Source organism: Camelus dromedarius, chromosome 3, assembly GCF_036321535.1.
Source record: "Camelus dromedarius isolate mCamDro1 chromosome 3, mCamDro1.pat, whole genome shotgun sequence".
Classification (NCBI taxonomy): domain Eukaryota; kingdom Metazoa; phylum Chordata; class Mammalia; order Artiodactyla; family Camelidae; genus Camelus; species Camelus dromedarius.
Window position 1 is genome coordinate 877,098 of NC_087438.1, and position 24,520 is coordinate 901,617.

Sequence of the window (24,520 nt, forward strand, 5' to 3'; positions counted from 1 at the left end):
CAAATGTTAGCCACTGTATATAAAAATACATTAAAAAAACACACATTTCTTCTGTATAGCACAGGGAACTATGTTCAATATCTTGTAATAACCTTTAATGAAAAAATATGAAAATGAATGTATGTCTGTATATGCATGACTGGGACGTTGTGCTGTGCACCAGACATTGACACATTGTAACCGACTTTACTTCAATAAAAAAATTAAAATAAAATAAAATGAGAAGGAAGACTGACTGTGTCTTACTCAGTGTTGAGACATTAAAGAGGGGGTAAGACAGAACTATGCGTGTGGACGTGTGTGTCCCCATTCTGGGACAGAAAAGCATAAAAAATGAAGAGTCAAGTCTTAGAAGCTTGAATCCCCCGTCTCCCTCCTCAGCATCAACCACAGTTAAGTTCTGCGTGTGCCCTTCCAGAGAACCAGAATCGGATTAAAGGAGGCTCCGGGGTGGGGGTGGGGGGTTAGCCGAGAAAGCGGCTGGGTCAGACTCCACGCTGAGCCAGCCCGCACCGCCCGGGGTCCGGGGTCAGCACAGCACCTGGGCCTGCGCCCCTCACCTGGGCAAGGGGACACGGCGCCCCCCCCCCGCCTCCCAGCGGCAAGGACGCTGGAGTCACCAGGACCTCTGGGCACAGATGTATCAGTGCCACCATCAGGCAACCCCTCGGGGAGCAGCCTGGAAGCCCTGCTCCAGGGCCGCCACCCCTAACACAGACCCAGGCTGAGACATGGGGGCGCTTGCTGCCATCCTTTTATCAGAACTCGGGCATTCGGATAACAACTCAGAGAAAGACATTGCCCACTTTTGGGTAACGAAAGTCCACGCAGGCCACCGCACAGGCCTGTCCCTAGAGTCACCCCTCCTGGTAAGCCTCCCTACGGACTAGCCGGCGGAGGGGTGCACACAGTGGCCTCGCCTCCAAGGACTTGGTTCCAAAGTGTCTGGGAAACCAGGCTGCTTTCCAGGAAGTAAATCCTCACTGACACTGGTTACAGGGAATTCAGAAACAGGGAAGTGACAGAGCTGAAGTGGGGATGTGCCCACGACCACGGCTTCCAACGGGAAGTACCAAAAGGCTGGAGTGACGTAACACCCCTGCGTGACTCCCAGACCAACAAAGCACCCTGTGATCTGTCACTAAGTTTCTACCAGTCACGGTTGCTCTGATCTTAACGTGTGGTTCTCCCTCCAAAGAGATGCTTAAGCTCCTCACCAAATGTGCAGTTAAGTGACAGACGGACGGACCAGTCATTCACCCCCAGGCACGGGCAGCCCCTCCCCCACAGCCAATGCCAGCAGGTAACACAGGCACACTTGCTGGGCCATCTGCGCTCACAGCTCAGCGCCCTGGGGGGTCTCAGACGTTGCAGGTTCCATCTACTTACTGATTTGGGGAGGCAGCTTTCTTTGCTTGGCTCGGCCAGTTCACTCTGTGGAAACTCTACCATAACGCAGTATGTAAAGGGGAAACGCTTTGCAGAGTGTTTTTGGTGAAAAGCAAAATGTTCCCACAGAGCGGGGCTTGGAACTTGGAGGGTAAATTCAGGCTACACACCCTTGGCCTCACACTGCAGGCCTCGGAACAGGAGCAGGACTTGGTTACAAAGATGCCAAGATGATTCTGAAATGGCCCCTGAAACACTGCAACAAGGCACACACAAAGTGTCCCTCCCTCTCTGGAGGGTGAAGACACCCACCCGCCTGGTCCGCTCTTGAATTCTCGCAGACGCTCGGGCAAGAACAGCCTACAGGAGTTGCTCCAAACCGTACAACGCTGTGACCCCGCCCGAGGGAGCTGGGATTTCTGACTCTACTCTGACGTCTGTCCCCTCCCCTTGTTTATTCTCTCAGCAACCAGCTGACTCTCTGCAGTGGACCCCTCTCCCCTGGGGGCAGTGAGCACAGAGTCCTGGCCAGGACAGACATGGCCCCCGTGCACCCGCAGGACCAGAGGCTCCTGGAGTGGTGGGAGCTCAGGGGGGGCCATCCAGGGTGGAGGGGGCCCCTCTCAGAGGTGGTGTTTCACCGCGGGCCCGAGGGAGCTGCAGAGCGGCCAGGAGAGAGCGGCCAGACAGGGGGATAACAGCAGGAGGCCGGGTGACCAGCCAGGCCCAGGCAGGGCTGAGGGGTCAGGGCCCCACCCCAGGGGCACTCACCCCAGCGGGCTCTAAGCAGCAGAGCCGTGGGAGGAAGGCCCTGCTGGGTCACAGGGCGCACCTGCTCAGGAGCCCAGAGGAAGGGGCTGCGGATGCCGGGCAGAGCACCTGGTAGCAGACGAGGTGCCGACAGACCACACGGGCGAGTGGAGCTGGTGTCTGTTCCTTACACGCACAGGGACCAGCGGAGCACAGCCCTGCCCTTTCGCGTTCCAGGAGGCCCGCCACCCTATCCGCTCTTCCCTCGCCTCAGTCTTCGCTGCCTGTTTCTTCTCCCACCGACAACAACTAAACCCGCCAAAGGAGGCACTGAGGGGAAAATCAGGCATCTGGAAAATGACAGCTTTAGACTGATTTCAAGACTTCTCACTCCAATATTATTTCAAATGAATTACCTTACACATTAAAAAACACTTTAATCTCCCCCCTAAAAGAGTTTTGTCACAGTCGGAGATACAGTCCCCACCGTCTGGACAAACGCTGCAGACCGGAAACTTCTCTGCTTCAACGTTCAGTTTTGGAGTCAGAGAAAGGCCGTCTCATGAGCAATTTACAGAAACGCAAACCCAACTCACAACCAGAGTCCGGAAGGCCAGCTTGCAGGTCCTACCGGCTCGGGGAAGTGTCCCTCCAGGCCAGGAGCCACGCGAAGGGAAGGGACAAGTGTGGGGACCCCAAGTCCTGCAGTGTGCACCCCTCAGCCAGGGCCGGGCCCCTCAACAGGTTAAACGTGCTGGAGCAGACGGCGCCCGCACGCTGTTCCCCAGGCTGGACCAGGTTGTGCACGACCAAGTCGGGCCGCAAGCTCAGCCCCACGCGGACCCCGGGAACAACTCGCAAACGCAGAGGCAGACGTCTTCCCGCCAGTTATCTGCAGGGCACCCCGCACAGTCCGCACCACACTGCCGCTGGCAATGACTCAAGTGACCAGCGAGGTCCCCACACACCAAGCGCATCAGGTGACAAAGTCACATCCGGGGGAGCCGCTCCGGTACCGCGCGGGGCCGGAACGCAGCGGGAGCGGGCGCCCGTACCAAGGGTGCGAGGCGCGGCCGACCTGCGTGCGGGTCTGAGGTCGGGGTGCAGGGATCCAGGGATCAGGGAAAGGGGCATAGGGACGGGTGCGGGGACCTAGGGACTGGGGATGCGGAGCCAGGTTCGGGGCACCGGCGGCGGGAACCAGAGGATGGGGTGAGGGCGGCGAGGATGCGGGTTGCGGGCCTCAGGGGAGTGTGGCGATCGCGGGTCCTGGGGCCCGGGGCCGCGAGGCTGGGCCGCGCCCGCGGTCCCCTTCCCAGCCCCCTCCGGCCGCGCATCCCGGACCCTCGGCGCAGCCCCGGGCCCGGGGAGTGTCGGGCACACGGCGGACACCCACCTGGGCCTTCTGCAGGGCGCTGAGGCGCAGCTCGTGTACGAAAGGGTTCCGCCCCGGGGGCGCCAGCCGCCGCGCGTCGCTGGTCCCCGCGCTGGAGGCGGGGGCGGCGCGGGAATCGCGTCCCCGCAGCCTCATGGCCGCGCCGCCCGCTGCGAGGGGCGCGGGGCGCGGAGCCAGGCGCCGAGGTGGGTGCGGAGCTGGGGACAGAGCGGGGCGCGGAGCTGGGCGCGGGGAGCCGGGCGCGGGCAGACGATGCGCGGCGGCAGGAGCGGGCCGGGAGCCCGGCCGCGCAGGCGCAGGAAGAGCAGCGGCATGACGTGGGCGGGGCGGGGCGGGGCGGGCTCGGGAGGGGCTCCGCGTGAGCCCCGCCTCCCGAGGGCCCCGAGAGGCAACCCCTCCGCGCTCCCCCGCCGCGCGCCCTGCGCCTGGGTTAGCTCGCGGGGACCAAGGCCGACCCGTTCCCAGGGGCGCCGAGGCCCTGGCGGAGAGCCTCCTGCTGTGGCCGGACCACTGGGCTTTGCCAGCGGGCCTGGTCCCCGAGAAGGGGAGATCCGGTCCCCGAGAAGGGGAGATCCGGCCCCCAGCGCAGTGCTGCCCGCCACGTCGCCCCCTTCCGCCGCTCAGGGTATGGACCCGGGGACGGGGCCGTGGGGGGAAGGGAGAGTCAGCGACACGGGGACAGAAGACCAGGAGGGCACGCGTTCCCATGGCGTGTGGGTGAGGAGCCCCCGGCAGTCCTGGCGCCAGGCCGCCCCAGCTGCCCAAATCCCGACGCACACGAGGAACAGGCCCCAGCCAGGCCGCACGTGTGACAGGCCTGCAGGAGATTCCACTGGGTCCCCGCCCCAGACCCAGCTCCCGCGGCTTTTCTTCCGTCTGTCCTGTCCTCAGAAGGGCTCCCCTGGGCTGCTCCGTGGTCCTGCCAGTCCTGGCTGTGAGCTGCACTAGGAGACCCTGAGGGCAGGCCTCATCCCGGACTCTCCAGGTCCTCTCGGGCCACAGGGTCCATTCGGGTGGTGGGCCCCGGCATGTGCGGACTGGGACCCAGTGATCTGAGAAGCAGGTGATGAATTGTTCCCATTCCCTAAGGACTCTGGTTCATGGAATAACACCTGTGGGTGAAGGGGGGTGCTGGGGGTCCCTATTTGTGGCACAGCACTAACCAGGGCAAAAGCAAAATAGCTCCCTCTTCAAAATTTATAAATTTCAAAACTTCACTGCAAACCTTTTGCAGTGAGAACAGCTACATTTCTGCACGTCTCTCCCTGCGGCCCTGACAGGCAGGAGACGGAAGGCGTGAGCTGGCATGGGCTGCGGGTGAGGAGAGGCTGGCGTACAGCAGCAGCCCCGTCAGGTCACATGTGGACGCCTGGAACCGCTGGGAGGAGCCCAGCTCTTCTGGAGTGCTCTGGGGCTGCCTGCCTGACCTCTCCAAGGCCCTGGGCTCCTGGGGGCACCTGTGTTCTGCCTGGGTAGTGGGTCAGGGAGTGGTTGACCCTCCGAGAACCCAACCTGCACCCTCGTGGACGACATGGTGAAGTATCTCCATGCTGAGGGTCCTTCTGTGTTTCGATGGAGAGAGAAGAGCCCAGGGACCCAAAGGGAGGCCATGGTCCTGCTGAAGTCTGCGGCATCCTACACACACCGTCAGTGTGGAAGGGAAAGAGCGGGGTGGGGTCCGAACTTCTTCAAAGCCTCATGCTTGACCTGGGCAGGTTACCTCTCCTCGGGACCTTGGCTGTCACATCTGCAAACAGAGCAGCGTCTGCCTCTTCCCCGGTGTCGCGATGACCCAGAAGCCTGGGGATTTGCTGGTGAACTCCAGTAGGCCCCATTTCCCTTGTCTCTGAAGCCATAAGCCATTCAGTTGCCAATTGCTCTGACCACAGAAACGAGCCGAGCTGGGAGAGCTGGTGGGCTGGGCGACGGGCTGTGCGGCGGGAGGGGAAGCTGGGTGGAGGGTGCAAACTGAAGGACACTCACCTCATCAAAACCAGCAGGGCCCTGGGGACCTGAGTGGCCCAGGAGGGCGGAAGCATCCCGGAGAGTGGACCACAGAAGGGACCACAGAAGGGGCGAGTCCGTGGACAGCAGGGCCAGGGAGTCAGGGGTGAGTCTGAAGTTACCTCCTCGGGAGGATGACCAGGGTAAACCTGGAATGGCCACTCAGCAGTGGGATCAGCAGTCGAGACCAGCCTGTGGTGAGCTGTGGTGTGGACGGGGAGATTTAAGAGCCTCTTTCTGGGAAGCTGTGTGATAGAGGATGGGGGAGGGGGTTAGGAGCCAGGACAGGCTCTTTAGGGAGGGGCTTGGGCATGAAGGCAAAGAGCCAGCCCTGCAGGGGAGGCTGAAACCCCTGTTGTGGCCCCATCTCGGTCCTAAAAGATCCTGGGTCAGGCGAAGGGATGGGCTGGGAGTCGGTTGGGGACCGCTCCCCACTGCAGCTGGAGAGGAAGACAGTAGTCACTGGGTGGGTTACTGCTGAGGCTGAGGGTCCTGAGTGGGTGGGGAAGTCAAGGGCTGTCCCCAGTGGTCTAGAGCTGGCCTGGAGTGGTGAAGGCAGGGCTCAGCGCCCTGAGTGTGGGTGCCCCACAGAGGAGAGGGCTGGGCTATGGGCTCCGGACTGGCTGGTCTGCATCTGGAAGGTGCGCTCCCGGAGGAGTAACCCTAAGAGCAGTCCCTCCAGCGTCAGCAAGGCCCCAAGATGTCAGTGAGTCAGGAAATACAGAAAATAAAAAAACATAGTCAATACAGAACACACAGATGCTTTGCAATTTCAAGCATTGTTTTTTCACCAATAGTTATTCTTTCATTTATTTAGGTCTTCTTTTTAATTCTTTGATAGTGTTTAAAATTTTTTTCTACATAAAGATTTCACATTTTACTAGATTGATTCCTGGATGTGTTGTAATTTTGCAGTGGTAAAATAAAGGAATCTATTTAAAAATTTAAAAAATTTTTATTGAAGTGTAGTTGATTTATACTGTTAGATTCAGATGTACAGCAAAAAGATCCAGTTATACATATATATATATATATAATTGTTTTTCTTTTCAGATTCTTTTCCATTATATGTTATTACAAGAAATTGAATACTGTTCCCTGTGCTCTACAGCAGATCCTTGCTGTCTATTTATTTTATGTAGAGTAGTGTGTATCCGTTAATCCCAAACGCCTGTTTTATCCCTCTCCCAACCTTTCCCCCAAGGAATTTTTTTAAAGTCACTCTTTCTAATTGTTTGTGGCGCATGTTAGACGGCGGGGAGGAGGGGCCCTGGAGGATGCTCCGGCCCCAGGGGGACACGGCCCCAGGATGATGCAGCTGAGTGTCGGACCCCAGCACGTGCAGAGAGCAAGTGTCCAGGAGAACCACAGAATCCTGAGAAATAATCGATGGTGTGGTTTCCAGTCGCTGGTGGTGGTACGGTCTGGTAAGTATCAACAGCGTCTTTCAAAAAGGATGTTTTAAATTTTGATGAAGTCCAGTTTATCAATATGTTTCTCTTATGAATCATGCTTTTTATATCCTTTTTGGAAGTATTTACCTACACCAAGGTCATTAAGATTTTCTTATTTCCTAAGTCAGACGGAGAAAGACCAATACTGCATGACATCACGTACTTGCAGAATCTAAAAAACGCAACACAGCTAGTGACTATAACAAAAAGTAAACAGTCTCACGGTAGAGAACAAACTGGTGGTTACCAGTTGTGTGTGTGGGGGGCGGTGTAGGGGTAGGGGGTTAAGAGGTACAAGCCACGATGTACAAAATAAATAAGCCAAGGATATATTGTGCAGCACGGGGACTGCGGCCAGTATTTTATAGTAACGGTAAATGGGGTAGAACCTTTGAAAACTGTGAATTACTGCATGGGACACCTGTACTTTATATAATATTGGACATCAACGATACTTCAGTAAAAAATAATGAGTAAAACAAAAAAGATTTCCTGATTTCAGAAGTTGTATAGTTTTAGCTTTTCCATTACAGGTCTGCATTCCATTTCAAGCTAACGCTTGGGGGGGCCTGGAGTGAGGATGGAGGCTGCATGTCCGGCACCGTTTGTCAGTGTGAACATCCTCGCCCTATTGACTTCCCTCGACAGCTCTGTGATGTGCACATGTGGGTCCGTCTCTGGACCCTGCATGCTGACACCCGTGCTGGTATCACACCGCCCTGATTACTGACGCTTTAGGTTAAGCCTTGAAATCAGATAATGTGAATCCTCCAAGTGTTCCTCTGCCAAAACTGCTTCGACCCACGTGGAGCCTTTCACTTCCCATATAAACTTCAGAATGAATTTGTTAGTATCCCAGAAACACTTGTTGGGATTTCTCATGAGATTGTGTTGAATCTGCTGGTCGGTTTGGGAAGATCAACCTCTTGGTAACGCGGTTGCCCGTCCCTGAGTGTGGTGCGCATCGCGTTGATCTAGGTTGTCTTCCATTTTCTCAGCAGCATTTTATCATTCTTGCTTATCGTCTGCAGGTCTCACCTCTGCTTGTCTAATTCTGCCCTTCATTGTATTATGTTTTGATGCTGTTGTAAATGAGATTGTTTCTATTTCAGTTTCCAGAGTCTGTTGCTAGTGTCCAGAAGCACAACTGAATTCCGTATGTTTGCGGTGTGTGCTTCGCCCTTGCTAAGTTCATGCATTAATCCTGTAGCATGTTTGTGGATTTCTTAGGACTCTCCCGACTCACAGCCACGCTACCCGGGGAGGAAGATGGTTTTATTTTTTCCTCCTCATCCCGTGTGCCTTCATGGCTGTTATCTCCTTGCACTGACTGACACCCGCTGCCCAGTGCTGATCAGGGTGGTGCCTCGTTACCAATTTTAGGGGAAAACATTCAGTCTGGACGTTAGCTGTGCATTTTCAGAGGCACATTTAGTAAAGTGGAGGACGTTGCCTTCTGTTCCCGGTTTGCTGAGAGTTCTCGTCATCCTGTCAAAGCTCTGTTGTATAGTTCTTCTCCTTCATTCAGTTAATATGTTGGATTAAATTGGTTGATGTTCCAATCTTAAACCAACCTTGTTTTTCTGGATAAGCCCCAACTTGATCACATAGAATTATATTTGTTTTTAACTATGTCTTTTGTGATTGTTTTTAAAGCTATCATTTAAAAATGAATCATGTTTTTTTGTGTCATATCTCAAGAATCCTGCTTAACCCAAGGTCACAAATACTTTCACCTATTCTCTTCAAAAAGTTTTATAATTTTATATTGTACATTTAAGTATGTAATCCTTCCTGAGCTACTTTTATATGATATTATACATACACACAGAAGGGTTTTACAATTTTTTGCGCATGGCATCTGTGGTTCCGTACCGTTTATTGTAAGCACTACCGTTTCCCCACGGAACTGCATGTGCACCTTTGTCAGGAGCCAGCTGACAGCATGCATGTGCTTCTGTTTCCGGGCAGTCTGTCCTGCCCCGTTGATCTGTTTATCCATTTTAGCGCCCAGCCCGCCCCGCCTTGATCGCGGGAGCCCTACAACACGTCTTGAGGTCGCTTAGTGCTGGTCCTCAGGCTTGGTTTTCCTTTTTGAAAGTCGGTCCAGCTGTCCCAGGTCCTTTCCATTTCCACGTGCATCTTAGCATCAGCCGTGACTTTCCACAGAAAACCCTTCTGCCATTCTGAGTGGGACTGTGTTGCTCTGGATTTCGAATCACTTTGGGAGAAGCGACATCTTAGCAACCTCGAGTCTTGTGGTCCGTCAGCGTGCATGTGTCGCAGCTTGTTAAGGTTTTCTTCGCTTTCCCTCGGCTCAGGGTGGAAATCTTGAACGCCTTCTGTCGGGTTTATCACAGCGCATTGAGTTTCTGGTGCTGCTGCACGTGACACTTGAGATGTCCGTTCTGATTGTTCATTGCTCGTGTGTAGGAGGGCATCTCACTTCTCGTGCAGATCTTGTGTCGTGAACTGACCAGGCTCCCTTGTGAGTTCTAGTAGCGCTCTCGTAAGCTCTGTGTCTTCTAGGCAGAAGACCGTGCTCTCTGCAAATAAAGGCATTTTCACTCCTCCTGTTCTCATGTTCTGACTTGGATCCCTTACTTCTCTTACTGGCTGGAACCCTGAGTGAGCTGTTGGACAGAAGTGGTGACAGTGGACAGCCCTGCATTTCCCACTTGGGCAAAGCACGTTATCCTTTTCCTTATGCTGCTGGAGGCTGTGTGCAGACGCTTTAAATGGCGACGTGCCTGCGTATTCGAGCAGGCACAGCGTCCTCTCCTGCAGCGTCCACGTCTGGCTTCGGTGCCAGCGCAGCGCTGGCCTTTAGGAAGGGCTGTTTAGTTCTTCCGGAGTTTCTGGGCGAGTTTGCGTGGTGCCGGCATCACCTCTTCCTCAAATGTTTGGCGGGGGTTCCCGTGAAGCCACCTGGTGTCATTTTCTTTCTGGGGCCATTTTAATTCAAATTCAGATTCTTTAATAATCAGAGCGTAGTGCCCGTGAGCCTTTAATCGCCCTTTTCTTCCTCCTGGAAGGACGCAAGGCTCGTTCTGACTTAGGAGGATCTCACCTTGAGCTTTTACCTTAATTTCACCTGCAAAGACCCTGTTTCCAAATAAGGTCACATCCGCAGGTACTGGGGAGCGGGACTTGGGCATGTCTTTTTGGGGGGGACACCGTCCAGCCCACTGCAGCCCTCACAAATCTTGGGCAATTTTGGCAGAATCCATGACTAGATGTTAAAGATAAAAGCCAGTGTGTGTCGGCTCCACGTGACCCCTCTGTCCACGGCATCACTCTGTTGAGATCAGAGCTCAGGGCTCCCTTCCTCGTGGGCTGGGGGTTACCACCTCCGTGGAAGCGGCTCAACCAAGGAGCCCTCTTCCAAAAGCAGCCTAGTGAGTCTGCAAAGGACGGCTCAGGAACCCGCACGATTCCACCAGCTCTGGGGAGCGAGTTCGTCTGTGGGCCGGCAGCCCCTCTTGCCCTCAGGCTTTGTCTCACGGCAAGTTCCCCACCATCCTCATTACATTTGCTCGACAGGCCTTTAGGGCAGTCTTCCATACACATCTGGCCTTAAGATGCCCAAGCAACCAGTTTGCTGCAGACTGTCCCAGTCCTCAGCATCTTCTCCAAAACTGCCCACGCCTGGCCGACCGAGCACCTGCGGGCATCTGCTGTGTGTCTGGTCCTGGGAGCCCCCGGGAGGGAGGCGTCCAGCTGCAGTGCTCCCGGTGAGCCGGGGGACGGGGCTGCTGGGCCCGTGTTCTGCCCCAGGACCCCCCACCCCCGTGCAGGGAACAACTGCCAACGCAGCAGAGGTGACTGTGCAGGCGAATGAGTTTCTAAGATCGTGAAGTATTCCCTGCTGTGCTTTTGTATTCAACTCAGCACTGCTGCAGCTTGGACAAAAGGAAGAAAATATTGCCTATTTGGGGACTTCAACGTGTCAAAACACAACATCGAAGCAGGTCAACCAGCTAAAAGCCATTGCACACACCTGCGGGGTGGGTCCTGTGCACAGGAGAGTCACTTCCTCTGCAGTCAGTTTGGTTTCAAGGTGCACACCCAATACAGAAACACAGGGAAGCACTGCTTCATAGACTAAGGAATGTACACTGATGGTTCCTTGAAACAAAGATAACGCAGACATCTCGGTGTCCCTGAGTGCCCAGTGGAAGTCCTGTTTCTCCGCCTGTGTGAGGGTGAGGGTGGCTTCTGGCTGGAGGGCCTTCCAGAGCCCTCCCTCCTCCCCAGGCCAGCAGAGGCCGGGGCACTGGCCATGAGGGCATCCAGCTCCATCCAGCGTCCTGGCCCTTGGGGTGTCGTTGCCGAGCCGGGCTGCCCAGGAGCTGGTGACCCAGCCAACGTCACTCCCAGCCTGGGTCGGTTTGGTGCCCTCAGCACAGGCTTTTCTCTGGCGACCCCGCGTGGGCCCAGAACTGGCCAGAAGTGGCAGTGTTGTGTGCCCAGGGCAGCAGAAGGTGGCCTTCTCTGGATGGTGGGCACCGTGGCACCCATCTCCCCTGAGAGCTGGAGCTGGACAAGCCCTGAGCCCAGTGCCCTCAGACCCCTCTCCCTCCTGTGGCCACCTGGGCTCTGCGCGGCGCCGGGGTCCTTGTCCCTCAGCATCTGGACGCTCAAGGGCATCTCGCTGCTGCCCTCGCCCCTCCTCAGAGCCTTTCTCCTTGGGCTTCCTGGGGCCGGGAGTCTCCTGCCACCTTCCTGGCCTTGGCGGGTGACGCCTGCTCCCTCATCCACCCCTTGACAGCACCTTCCCCAGGCTCCCCCTCCCCTCCAGGCCTCTTGTTCCCTCCCTCCCTCCCCTCCTCCTCACTCCGGCGATATAGGGCCGTTCTACAGACAGAAAAATTGAGACACAAGAAACAGCGGCCGAGATCCTAGTCAGGACTGTGAAGGCTGCGGCCGTGACTCTCATGGGCTTTTCCCTCTGCTCGTGTGTCAGGACGGACGGTGTCCTGTGGTCACTCACGGCTGCAGGCTGCCTTCTCGACACAGGTCTTAGTTTTACAGAGCTTGGACTTGGATTTCAGATAAAACCGTCTTCCTCAGAGACACAGACATTTGACATCAAGTAAGGACGCAGAGACTTGACATTGTTTTATATTTTATTTGTAATTTTCGACTCATTTACTTTTCAATGATCATTTAATGTCACCCTCACCACACAGGTGTGTGACGCCGACAGCGTGCCGGCGATCCACGCCACTGTCCTGGAGACGCAGGTTTAAGGGGCCCCTGGGGATTTAAAGTCTCATCATCCAGGCAGCGCCTCCCTTAGCAGTGTCGCCTGTCCCACCTTCCTCGGCAGGAAGATGGTTCTCCTCGGCGTGGAGCGCAGTCTGAGACGCTGCTCGTTTCAGGGGGCCTCTGAGCAAACCAAACCGCCTTAGAAACTCAGAGGCACAGCTCCTTCACGTGCTGGGCTTGCAGAGCAAGTGTTTGCAGGTAAGTTTGCTTCCTAAAATGCCCCCCCAAAAGCACACATATGAAAACATGTTCTCAAAGCTGTGCTGTCTTATGAAAAAAATTGCTCGCAGTAACTCATTCCAGTTGACTTTGAGAAATAGTGTGTTGAATTATTTTCAACAAATTTGCAAAGAAAAATCTCACTTTTCAGAGGAAAGGCATGTTCCTGAAGGAGGAGATCGACGGTGAGGAGGGGACAGAGGCCAGGCCACATCCTTCCTCACCTCGTTAGTGACAGAACATGTACATCTCAGAAGGAAGTATTGTCACCCGGGATAAAGATGGCATTTCCCAGCCTACCAGCCAGTTAGCTGTACTCATGTGACTCAGTTTGGAGCCAGATGGGACACAAGCACAAGATTTGTGGGACTTCTGGGAAGCACCCTTAAGGAGAGGGTGCTTTCCTAGTGGCTGGAAGGTGAATGTAATGGCTGGAGCTACAGCATCCATCTTGGGCCATGGAACAATTTTCGGAGTGGAAGGCGTGCTACCAGAGCAACCAGAGAGACGGAGCCTGAGTTCCGGACCTCGTGGAGCGTGGACGGTGCCCCCAAACCTGGGGCTGCCACTGGCCTTCGTGACTGGGAAGAAGTGAGCTTCTAGCTTCAAGTTGTTGCCACTTTGGATCTTTCTGCAACTTGCAAGTGAACTTAGTCCTGATGAAAGAACAGGCCGCTAGGGATGCTTGGACTGAAAAAGCAAAGCTCGGGAAGATGTGGTTTTGATCCTTTGATGTCAGACTAGATTTCGGCACTGGCCGCTGTGTACTGAGACTGCGGAGCCCTTTGAGGTCCCTCTGGCCGTCCCTGCCTCCTGCTTCCTCTCTCAGCCCCGAGCCGTCCTCGCCCCAGTTTCCGCAGGGCCCCTGGCCCAGCCCCCTCACCCCTTCTCACACTGCTTCACTCCCTGAAGCCCCTGCTGTCCCTTCAGGAGAGCCCCCCGCCCTCAGTGCTCTGACGCCCCGGGACTTCTTTATTCATTGCGAAGCCTGAGAACGTTGTAAGGCACCAGGAGACGTTTCTCAAAAGTGTCACCTTTGCTCTAAGCTCTGGGGACATTTTGGTTGTATCATATCATTGTCTGAATAAAAAGAGAGAAGAGACGCATTTGGAGAACTCAAACGTTCCTAGACGGTGTAGTGGCATAAATCTGCACACTCGCGATCTGACGAGCCTCGGTGCAGCCAGGGCCGGGGCGCTCGGGGTGGGGATGGGGTTCTGCCTCCAGCTGGGGGAGGACCCTGCACTGTCACAGGTGGGCCCAGCAGGTGCGTGTGGGGAAGGACCTGCTGGAAAGACCCAGAAGCTGGAAGAAGGAAGCGGTAACTCCTGCTGGAAGGTCAGGAAGGTGTCCGAGGAGGAGAGGGCATTTGAGAAGGTCTGAAAGGGGTCCAGGAGGAAAGCAGGGAGAGGCGCTGAGAACACCACTCCCTCCAGTGGAGGCCTGTCTTGTGAGGCCCAGAGCCAGGCCCAGCGGGGTCGGCTGGGGGTGGGGTCGGTGTGAGCCCCCCGCCCCCTCGCCTCCCTCTGGGGTGTGATTGCTGGGCACCGGGTCTTCGGCGAGGACTCTTACGCTCGAGGGCAGCGTCGCAGCCCTCACTCAGCCCAGAGCTGAGGGGCAGCGCGGATGGGCGAGCTGGGCAGTGGGGCCGCGGGCAGCCCTGAGTCCGCTGCTCGCAGCTTGTGCCCGCACGCAAGCCCGTACCTCGTGCAGAGCTGCCCCGCACGCACAGCTGCACGCACGCCTGCCCTCCTCACGCCCCTCCCCTCCGTGCACGGACGCCCCGGCGGTGGCCGCCCAGGGCTTCACTCGGTACGAGTGGTTCTTGCTTCAGCAAACAGGGACAATACCCCGCGCGGAAGTGCTTGGTCTCCGGGAGCAGGTGCAGGGAACCACCTGACGCCCCGGCTTCGGGGCGCCGGTTGCGACAGGACCCTTGTGCACATTTCAGTCCTTAAGTCGATAAGGCTGAGAACTCGCGTTGGGTCAGACGTCTTTTACAAGCCACTTGACCTTAAAGACTCGATAAAGAGGGCGTATCCGGTGAAACAGGAGAGGAGAGCAGCCCCGGTGCTTGAGGAAGGACCACGAGGCAGAACTGGGCGCGCCGGCCTCGCGGCCGGGAGGCTTGCGCAGCCCGACCTGAAGCAGCGTATCTTCCACTTCATCGTGTTTTTCCAACGGTCTCCACTTAGAACGTGCACAGATAACCCCAGGGAATCTGCTTATTCTGCATTCGTGTTTTTCAAGCTGGAAAGGAAGTACTTCCACGTGTCCGCGATGCCAGTCCCTTTGGTGAGGGCGAGGTTGCTGCCTGGCAGTGGTCCGGGCAGTCCCCCTCCCCCCACCCTGGCTCAGAATTAAGGGTTGTCCTGGAAACCCACTGGTAACCAGCGGTGACCCCCCGGCTGGGACGAGCCAGCACCAGCCCCTAGCCCTTCCTAATCACGCAGCTGCCTTCTGTGACGTGAGGGGCTGAGGCTCAGGAGCTGGGGCTCTGCGATGCCCCTGGGGGGTCCGCGGCGCCCCGTCCTCGCCTGTGAAGCAGGGGTCAGCTGGGCCTGCCTGGGGGGTGTGTGCGTCTCTGGTGAGTGCAGGCGAGGTGTGTGGAAGGGCGCCAGGCGCGGCCAGGGCTCCAGAGCCCTCGCAGTCTCGGGGGGGGGGGGGTGGGGGGCGCGTCTTCCCAGGCCGGTGCCCTGTGCACGGACAGGCGGGAACTCGGGCGGACGAGGGCGCGGCTCTGAGATCTCAGGACAGCCTTCTCTTTGCTGCAGCCGGGAAGCGCAAAGCGTGGGCTGCTTTGTGGAAGCTAGGGCGTTAGTCGCAGTTCTTTGAGAGCTGGATCCGGGACCGCAAGTGGGGGTTTTTGGAAAGCTGGTGTGATTTCAGCTGGCGACAAGGTGGCCGGGGAGAAAGCACTGCCAACGCGGCGCACCTAGCAGAGTCCCGACCACCGTGCGCGCCTCAGCCCCTTCGGACAGGCGACTTCCTTCACACTCACACCTGGCCACACGGGTCCTGCCCTGATGGCGCGGCCCCCAGACCTCACCTCCACGTTCGGGTTTGTCGCCGTTCAGCACGCACGCGCCCCGGACGTGCACCCCGAGCGCGGGTGCACAGCGACGTGAGCCCAGTGTGCGACGGCGCCCGCGTGCAGACGGGGCGCTGGGAGAGGAGCCTCTGCCCCCCCGGGGTCGCCGGGCCGGGCCAGGCCTTCAGACGGCTCGTTTCCGCTCGCAAGCCTGGGTTCTCTATGAAGGGGGTTCATACGATGGCCCGGCTCAAGGGTTACTGCAGGCAGCATCTTGGTGTCGAACTTCAGCAAAAGCGGGGCTTGCAGAAAGCTCTTAAGACACGGCCACCGTCAGCATCGGCACGACAAGCACGAACGACCTTCCCCACCGACACGTGGAGTCCAGCTGCTTGTCACGCTCTGCGCCCGCCGGGGGGCTTCCTTCCCTGTCTCATGGCGTCTAAAGCCTGGCCTGAGCCTGGGTCAGGACCTGCTCAGGGTTCATGACCGGTGGCCCGTCCGCACCGCAGCCTCTCGGGGGCGAGCTGGGCTGATGTTCTGCAGTTGTTGTTGTTGTTGTTGTTGTTGTTGTTGTTTTAAATCCCAGACGGCTCCTGTCTCTAACTGTGATGTGTGCTCTTACTTGAAGCTGTTGACGCACACGTCTGGATGTCACCGGGACGCTGTGCTTTGGAGAAAAGTTAGTCAACAGGGGCTGGAGGTGGCTGGTTCAAATTCTGAATTCTAATTCCGCCCCCTGCTCACTGGCGTCCGTGGGAGTGGCTGCCTCCAGGCCCTGCTTCCTCTCTGATCATTGTCAGGAGATTTGCAGAGGAAACCACCAAGCGAGCGGTCCAGCCTCATACTTGTCCCGGCACCGAGGAAGTGAGCGGGGGTGGGGGGCGGGGGCGCCCAGAGCCGCCTCCAGCGTCAAACGTCGAGGGGCAGTAAGATCTAAGGAAACTGACTTTTCCCCTTGTGAAAAAGAAACCCCGGGGAATTCTGCATGTGGCAACACAGTATATTTGAGGTGAACTCGTGAAGTGTCCACAACGCTGCTTGTTGCTTTAAACTGTTACTATGATTCACGAAGTGTCTTCAACAAAACAGTTTGGGGTCACTTCCTCATTCCTGGCATCCAGCCTGTCTTCCCGGGGGTGTGGGGCATCCCAGGGGCACAGCACTGCCCGGGGTTACGGGCATGCCTCCCACGTTGCTAAGCATCCACAGGCAATTCCTGCAGGTGGGGCGGTGACAGGAGACGGATCCTCTGAGCAGTTAGCCACGCAGGAGCCCCTCTGTGGCCCTTGCAACCTCGTCCCCCGTCATTTCTGCAGCCATGGTTGTACTGAACAAGCATGAGATGTGAAAATGGGTTCCGTGTGTAGCACACACACCGGGAAATGCGATGGGTCTCCCCGCACCCAAGGAGGTGCCCAGTAGATCTAAATCCCCACGATGGAAAGCAGGCGTTCACTCGTCCTGCTGTGGAGTCCGTTACGTCTCGGGGTCAGGGCTTGGAGGGGGCGGTCGGGACGCCTGCGGCCCAGGGCTCCCTGCAGGTGGCTGGGTGGGGAGGCGGAACCCGGCACCAGACACCTCGCCTGTTTCGGGCCTTTGGGGCCACAGGGCTGCTGAACACGCCTCCCCTAGCTCACGCGAGTCCAGGCGCGAAGATGCACAGGGACCGCCTGAAGCAGACGTTCTTCAGAAGGTGCGTCCTGCAGTGCTGTCTGTCCTTAGAATCGCATTCCACCTCAAGACGTAACTCGCAGTAAAATCTGCAGCAAACCCGACCACCACGCGCCCTCGTCCATGCCGCGCCTGTGGCTCCCGCTCCTGCGCCGTCAGCCCCACGCGCTGCATGCAGCTGGCGCGTAGGCTCCAGCTTAATCTTTTTATCTTAATCCTTTAGGACTTTTTAAAAAAACCTCAGTAGTAAAGGAAGTTTCGTGTAACAGGAGAGTCAGTGGAAAATAAGACCAGTGCGTGTGTCAGCACCTGACTGTGTTGCGGGTTCCCCTTTGCCTGTTGGCGCCGCCGTCTCCCCCCACGGCATCGTGGGGTCGGATCTCAGTTGTCACCTCATTGAACGGTTGTTTGTCACTGCTGGGGACCCCGGGCCTTGCCTTGGCTGAGGTCCTTTCAGAGCCTCAGTGCCAACTAGTTTCCTGACCACCAGACACGTAAGGGACGCCTGGATGTCAGCGCAGCTCAGGGGTGCGGGCGGAAGGAGGCAGAGCCGTCGGCAGTGTGCGTGGAGGGGACGCAGCCCAGAGGGAAGGGGTGGGGGAGACCGTGGCAGGGCAGGGGTCACCCTGAAGGCTGCTGGCTGGGGCCAAGAGGTTACTCACTGGGGGGCCAAGTTCAGGGGGATCACGGTGGGAGAACAGAAGTGACGGCACTCGGGGCCCCGCGGTCTCCGGTGAGCCTCAGAGCATGGGCGGTGGGGGGCAGTAAAGGCCCCCGAGTGCCTCCCTCACCCCCCCTGCCAGCCTCAGTGACGCCTGCAGCGTCCCAGGGCCCGTGCCTCCGTGTTCACTGTTCTTGCAGGGAGAACGGCTCTAACAAAAGTCCTCGGTTCCAGGAAACAAGGCCTCGTCCCTCCTCTCTGGGCCAGGCAAGCCCAGGGCCAGCCTCAGGGACCCCGACCTCCAGCCCGTGTCTGTCCCCCAGACGCAGGCCTGCCGCCTTGGCGTCCACGGGAGGGGCTGGCTGACGGCACGAGGGCAGGGAGCGCTCACCCACCAGCCACAGAGACAACAGCCGTCCCACCCAGGGCTCTGAGGAGCAACCACCCTCCAGCTCCAGGGGCCCCGCTTCCCTGGTCTTTCTGGAATGTTCTCGGGGATGAAGGGAGGAGGTGGGGGTGGGGCTGTCCCTTCCCCTGGTAAGGTCACAGCTCTGGGCGGTGGGCTGCCACACAACCTCCCCACCTCTGTGACGGCAAGGAGAAAAATCCAAACGCGGCCCTGGCCGAGGGGCGTGGGGCTGAGGGGGGCCAGAGGTCACAGGGCAGGGCTCCCCCAGGGAGTGGCCCAGCCGCGCTGGGCTCTGTGCTCCCGGGTCCAGGCTGCGGGCCGGCGGTGGGGAGGGTCCCAGGTTTGGGGGCGCAGGGCCGGACCTTGGCCCCTCCCGTGCTCTGGGTTGTTGCTGCGGACCTAAAGCATTTGCAAGTTTGCCGTTTCTTTTCCATCCTAAACAAACGCTCTGTCCTCCCTTATCTGCTATGTGGTTTTACACCTTTTTCTTAAAGAAAACGCTGACAGTTGAGCAGGCTTCAGGCCTCATGACCTGTTTTCCAGTCCGCAGCCCGGAATGGCCACCTGCTCCCTGAATCCTTGGCTGCTCTGCTAGCGTGCCGCCATGCGGACTCTGCGGGGTGAGCTACGGGGGCCCCGGGAGACCCTGGATGGTTCCTCCTCCTGGGATGGGCCTCTCCAGGCCCCACAGGGGCCTGCCTGCCTCAGCCACTGGCTCTGGGGATGTCTCCCTGATGGCTTTGTCTCCATGGTCTGACGGAACTCACTGGAGTGACATGACTTGGGACAGGCTGGACATGGCCGGGGGCCTGGGCTGGTGGGAGAGGTGCAGCACAGGGCGGTGAGCGCGTCCAGCCTCGGCTCAGTCAGGGGTCCCCAGCCATCCCCAGCTGGCCTGGCCAGAGGGCTCTTCCCTGGCGCCACGAGTCGGTCCAGAGGTGTCCCCAACACTGCTCGTTCATTTGGGGCGTGTTCTGAGCCAGGTGGCCTCACCACAGGTGGACACTCTGCCTCCACTGGCCAGACGTGCCACGGACGCCTATCCCAAGGAGACTGTCCCTGTTGGCAAACCCTGGGGAGCTGTGGCCACGCAGTGGCCCCACCAGCCGCATGTGAAGAGGCTGCTGGGGTATCCACGGAGGCCCCCGTCTCCTGGGACCCCAGGGCGGGGCTGTCCTCGAAGCCACCCCTCCCAGCGCCAGGACACCATCCACACCTCCAGGCCAGCCGGCACTCATCCTCCTCGTGTAGACCGGCCCCTGACCACTTGCATGGTGGCCTCACTGCCCACCCGGGGCCCCTCACTAGCCGCGTCTCATCTCTGCTCCAGAAAAACAGAAACCTGCCCGCAGGCGCCCTCACCTCGCTTTTGCCGCCGGGCGCCCTTTCTCAGCGGAAGCTCCTCCAGGCGAGCTGCGTCCTGTCAGAGTCAGAGCCGCCCCGTGTGGCGGCGCACGGCCTCGCTCGTCACCTGGCAGGTCGGAGGGGCAGAGCACAGCCCTCCTGGCTCCCGGGTGCTGCCTGTCACTGGTCACTGAGGATGCGCGGGTGTCCTGAGGGCCAGCCCCCCGAGGACAGGGGTGTGCGATTATCTGGTCCCAGGGCTCTCGGGGGACGGTCCGGCACAGTCACAGTCTCTTGGAGGAACGAGTCTGGTGGGGCGAGGAGAGAGCGTGTGAGGCGGCGCAGGGGGAGAGTGGGCTGGATGCCGCTGGGTTGTACACTTAGCGTTAAAACGGCAGATCTTACATGACGTTTATTTTACCACAGTTTTAAAAGACACAAGTGAATACGTGGCTAAACGTGGAAAGTGTAACCTGAAAGGTGAAAACTGGAGACTGCCTTTTTTGACAGTCTTATTTTATTTAACGTATGAACAATGTTTTGCTGAAGTACAGCTGGCTTGCAGTGCTGTGTGCCAGCAACGTGCTCAGTTACACGCACGTGTGCTCTGTCACACCCCTCCTTACTCTGGGCCATTGCAAGACCCCGAAGGCCGTTCCCTCGCTGTGCGGCAGGCCGGGCCGTCGCTCAGTGTGTGTCTGTTCACCTCGGGCTCCTCCTTCACCCGTCCCCGACCTCCCCCTCTGGGGACCGCAAGTTCGAGTTCTGTGTGTGGGAGCCTGCCTCTGTTTCGTAGATGGGTTTGTTTGTATTGCTTTTTTTAGCTTCTACATGTAAGTGTTGTCGTGTGTGTCTTTCTCTGGAGATTATCTTAACGACTTTGCGGTAGAGGAGAATTCCTTACTAAGTTCAGCAAAAGCACAAGCCAAAGAGAGACATTTAAACTACGTTGGAAAAGCCTCACCTTAAACCAGCTGAAAATAAAAGCCGCAACTGGGCAAAAAGATGGTTACGGTGAATGCGGTTAGAAGAACCAGCCGCCTCTGATAACATAAGGACTTCTATTTGGCTCTGAGAAAGCAGAGGGACCCGCACTGCGGGGAACGCGCACACAGGCAGTTCCCAGACGGGGACGCTCGTGGGGCGGGCAGGGTCAGAGAGACGCTCGCGCCTGCTGGTACCCAGGACATGCGCCCCTGCGCCCCAGCCCGAGGGCCCGCCGAGGCCGGAGCTGGAGGCCAGCCCGCTGTGGAGCGCGGGCTGAGCGCAGCCCATCGGGGAACCCGTGTGCAGACACCAGAAGAGAAGATGCACACGCCTGTGACCCAGGAGCTCGCTCCTTGGAGCACACCCCGGAGAAACCCCACAGAGGAGGAGGATGTGTGTCTTGGAGTTGTGAGAAGCTGGGTGTCCGTCAAGGAGGGAAGTGGTAGGTGAAGACAGCAGAGTCGTGGGTGGAGCTGGCGTACTGACAGCCCCAGGCTAGGCGCAGCCCCAGGTCCCGGAGGTCGCGTGAGAGCCTCAGGAGCATGGGAGCAACGGAGACCAAAGAAGAGGGCGTGGAGCGTGAGGGGGAAGCTGAGGCAGCCCTTTGCGTGGAGCCTCGGGGTCTTTCTGAGACGTGGAGCAGATTTTGGCAAGTAGACACGGACAGCGATGAAACATGGTTTGGAAAGTTGAAGCAACGGTGAATGAACCTAGCGTGGCTGTGTGGGGACAAAGGCAGTGGTGGGGGACCAGCACGGCGGGGGGACCACGGGGTCCCACGGTGGCAGCTGAGTGCTGTGTAGAAAAGCAGGCAGACTGGCTCCGCAGCCAGAGGAGGGGGTGCGGTGCTGAGAGCCCCTATAGGTGCCGAATTATGAATGTAAATTGCATGTATTGAGCTTAAATTGGATGATGAATCCGTGGCTTTTGATACGTTTAGTTTGAATCTTAGTTTTTGGATTTTATTTTTACGTTTGAGAGGAAGAGTGTCGTCCTAACAAGGAACTGACGGCTAACAGCATTTACATGAGTCTACTTTTCAACGCAGCTCAGCGGCCAAGCCCTTTCACTTTCAGAGTAAAATTAAAGAGAACTCACATGTCGTTTGTCCTGAGTGCTTCTGGTGGCGTCAGCGCCTCTGAGGGTGACGGCCTTTCACGGGGCTTGGAGTGACAGCTGGGGGATCATCTCAGGCCGACACTTGGCACAGACGGCTCTCAGCCCACTGTGCTTTTGAAGGGGAGGATTTGATCTCAATTATTCCATTCAGCTTTGTTGAAGGAGAGTAAGAAAAAGCGTTTACCCCAGCTTCAGTTCTACAGGATTTTTATTTTGAATCGAATTGCAGTGGCCCTGGCAGGCAGCGAGCTTTCTGCACGGACCGACATTTTGGCAACTTGCGAGAAAAAAAGAAACCCCATTGACACCAGCCAGAGTTTCAGGAACAGCCGGCCCACGTTCCCGCCGTGGCTGTGCTGTGATGTTGAGCCAGCACGACACACAGACCCCTCTGCCCCCGCTGGACGCTGGCCAGGCGGCCTCAGTCTATGGGGCAAGATCGCTCAGCGTGTGAAGCCAGCTCAGCCCAACAGCAACCCTCTGTTCCCCTCCTGACAGGCTTTGAACACGGAGGGTCCCGCCCCTGCCACGGATGCGGCGATGGACTCGCAGATGGGCCCGGAGAGGAAGCGCTGTAACTGGGTCAGCAGCCGGGGGACGGGGCAGAGGGCGCCCGACTCTGGTCCAGTGGGTGAGCCCCGTCCTGTGGATTCCCCAGAGGTGCCAGCAGCTGTGGGGCCTCACGGCCTCCTTTCCCTCCCCTTCCCGAGGAGCTTCTGGGGAGTGGGCGCTGGCGTGAGCCAGCCCTCTTCAGACCCCACAGACTCAGAGCCAGGAGCCTGGTTTTGGGAAGACCTCCTTTGTGCCTACTTTGCCGGAATTGTTGTTGTAGTCAGTTCTCTCTCTGTCTCTTCTTTTTGGCCTTTGACACCTGAGCTGTTTGGATGGTGCCTGGAAGGCAGGGGGAGGGGCTCCCCGACACCAGAGGGGAAACCACAACCAGTGATGCTCCCTGGGGGGCCTGGAGGGCCCCAGACACAGCCAAAGGGGCCGCTCTGGTCACCACTCTTCACCTGACACGGGGAGGGGTACAGATGCCCTCAGCTCCCCAGCCCCACCCGGACGGGGAGACTGCTGGAGGTCGTCGGTCACAGGCGCCCGCAGGCCACCAGGGCCAAGCCAGCGGAACTGAGGCGCGCCGGGCTGAGGCCCAGGTGGGCTGCGGCTGGTTTGAGGGTGGGGCCTTGCTGTCTCAGGCCTTAGGACAAGCCCCCTGTCCTAAGGGGGGGGGGCCGGCCGCCGTGTGACTGTTCTTGGCTGTCCTGACGTTCTGATCCGGGACCCACGCACAGCTCCTAGGAGGCGACGGTGCCGCTTTGCGGGGCAGAAGCTGCTGGGCCGGCCCGTCTTCAGGAAGCAGCGGAGCAGAAAGAGCAGAGGGAGCGCTTCCTGTGGCTCTTCCGGGGCCCTGGCCCGGTCCCCAGAGCGACGCCTGGCCTGGCCCCACGGGGTGGAACTGGCAGCTGGCGGTCAGCCAGGGGCCGGGTGGAGCTGAGCGCTCCGTCCCTCCAGGCAGACCCTGCAGTCCCAGTGGGCTCCCCGTGGGGTCTCCCCCCCAACTCCTCCCCTCTCTCCGCCGAAGTGTCGGGGGTGTCACTTGTGCACTTTCCCGCCTCTCTGAGGCCCAGGGGGCGCAGAGACATCAGGTGGGCGATCTGGAAGCTGTCGGGGTGTGTTTTGAGCTTAGCCACACTGGGGAGGGGGAAGGATGGGAGATTCTGGAGGTGAGTGAGGCAGGGCCCACGCGCCCAACAGACATTCTGCAGGCTGAGCCGCACATGAGGCAGGGCAGGGGCAGGAGGTGGGCCAGGGCCTGGTCACCGCGTGTCCTTGGTCGAGGCTGGGCGCCCTTCCTCTGTGGAGTGACCAGACTGGTCCCCCCGCCCCGATGCCTTTGTGTATTTGAACTGTAGTTTGCAAGGCTGAACACATGCCCATCCAAGGCTCACCCTGAGGGCAGCACCCAGCGCCCGGTCAGACGCCCGCGAGGCTCAGGCCGCCGTGGCTGCGACTGACCCCGGGTGACCGCTGCCCTCTGACCGCAAGGCCGCGGCACCGCCATGGGTGCAGTTTTCTCCGGGACGTAGCGTGTGAGGCTTCAGTTTTAGGACAGATTAATTTGGAAACTGCCTTTTCTGCTAAAGCAAGGGTTCTCCAACCTCGCGCAAGGGTTCTCCGACTAATGAGTCTTTAGTTCTAAAGTGTCTTGGGGGCACCCGGACTGAGCCCAGGACCTCGTGCGCGCTACGCGGGCGCCCCACCCCGAGCTCTACCCCCACCCCCGCCCCACGTTTCTTTTTTTGACTGAGCGCTGCTTTTACGTGTCTGTGTCTGGACGGCCAGGCCGCCCCGCTGTGCGCAGGAAGCGTGCTGCTGCCTCTGCTTGCCTTTTGAACAGTATCTGATGGCTTCGATTACACACTGAGGGAGGGGGCGGAGGAGTGGTGTCTCGGGACCCCAGCCGTGTGGCTGCCCAGCTCACCCAGGAGCCGGCCAGCGTGGCCGGGGGCCTGTCTCCAGCTGGGCCGGGGGTGTGTCCCAACCCTCGACCGACTGCTGCTGGGAGGGAGGGAGGGTCACCACGACTGGTCCCCCCACCCCTGCTGCCCCCCTGACTCTTGCAGAGCCTTGTCCACTTTTGGGCTCCACGTCCCCCTCCGGAGCCGCAGAGGGTGTTTCGTGCTGTGCTAATATTTACTGAGCGCTGGGATCTGAGGTTCCTTCCCAGAAAGGCTCTCAGGTGTTTCCTGCAAAAGGATGTGTTGGGCCCCACCTCCCACTCCCCTCCCTCTGCAAACAGTGCCAGGCTCCG

General features: G+C 58.4%; 1 protein-coding gene and 1 non-coding gene across 7 annotated transcripts in view; one reads left to right on the top strand and one right to left on the bottom strand.

The window, feature by feature from the left end:
• The window catches only part of LPCAT1 (lysophosphatidylcholine acyltransferase 1), a 44,148-nt gene extending 40,370 nt beyond the window's left edge, over positions 1-3,778 (bottom strand). Inside the window, exon 1 of the mRNA XM_031442741.2 lies at positions 3,536-3,778. Coding sequence (XP_031298601.1) covers positions 3,536-3,670 — 135 coding nt within the window. The 5' untranslated portion in view covers positions 3,671-3,778. The remainder of the gene's footprint in view (positions 1-3,535) is intronic.
• A 137-nt stretch (positions 3,779-3,915) lies between these two features.
• LOC105102172 (uncharacterized) lies at positions 3,916-13,585 on the top strand. Of its 6 annotated transcripts, none has more exons than XR_010377878.1 (4): positions 3,916-4,160; positions 4,816-6,966; positions 12,186-12,462; positions 12,635-13,585. It is a non-coding gene; the product is annotated as an uncharacterized LOC105102172 (transcript). The 6 variants fall into 6 exon arrangements; XR_010377876.1 differs by lacking the exon at positions 3,916-4,160 and adding an exon at positions 7,527-12,088 and having other exon boundaries at positions 4,167-6,966; XR_838357.3 differs by lacking the exon at positions 3,916-4,160 and having other exon boundaries at positions 4,167-5,645; positions 6,791-6,966.
• Positions 13,586-24,520: the final 10,935 nt, after the last annotated feature.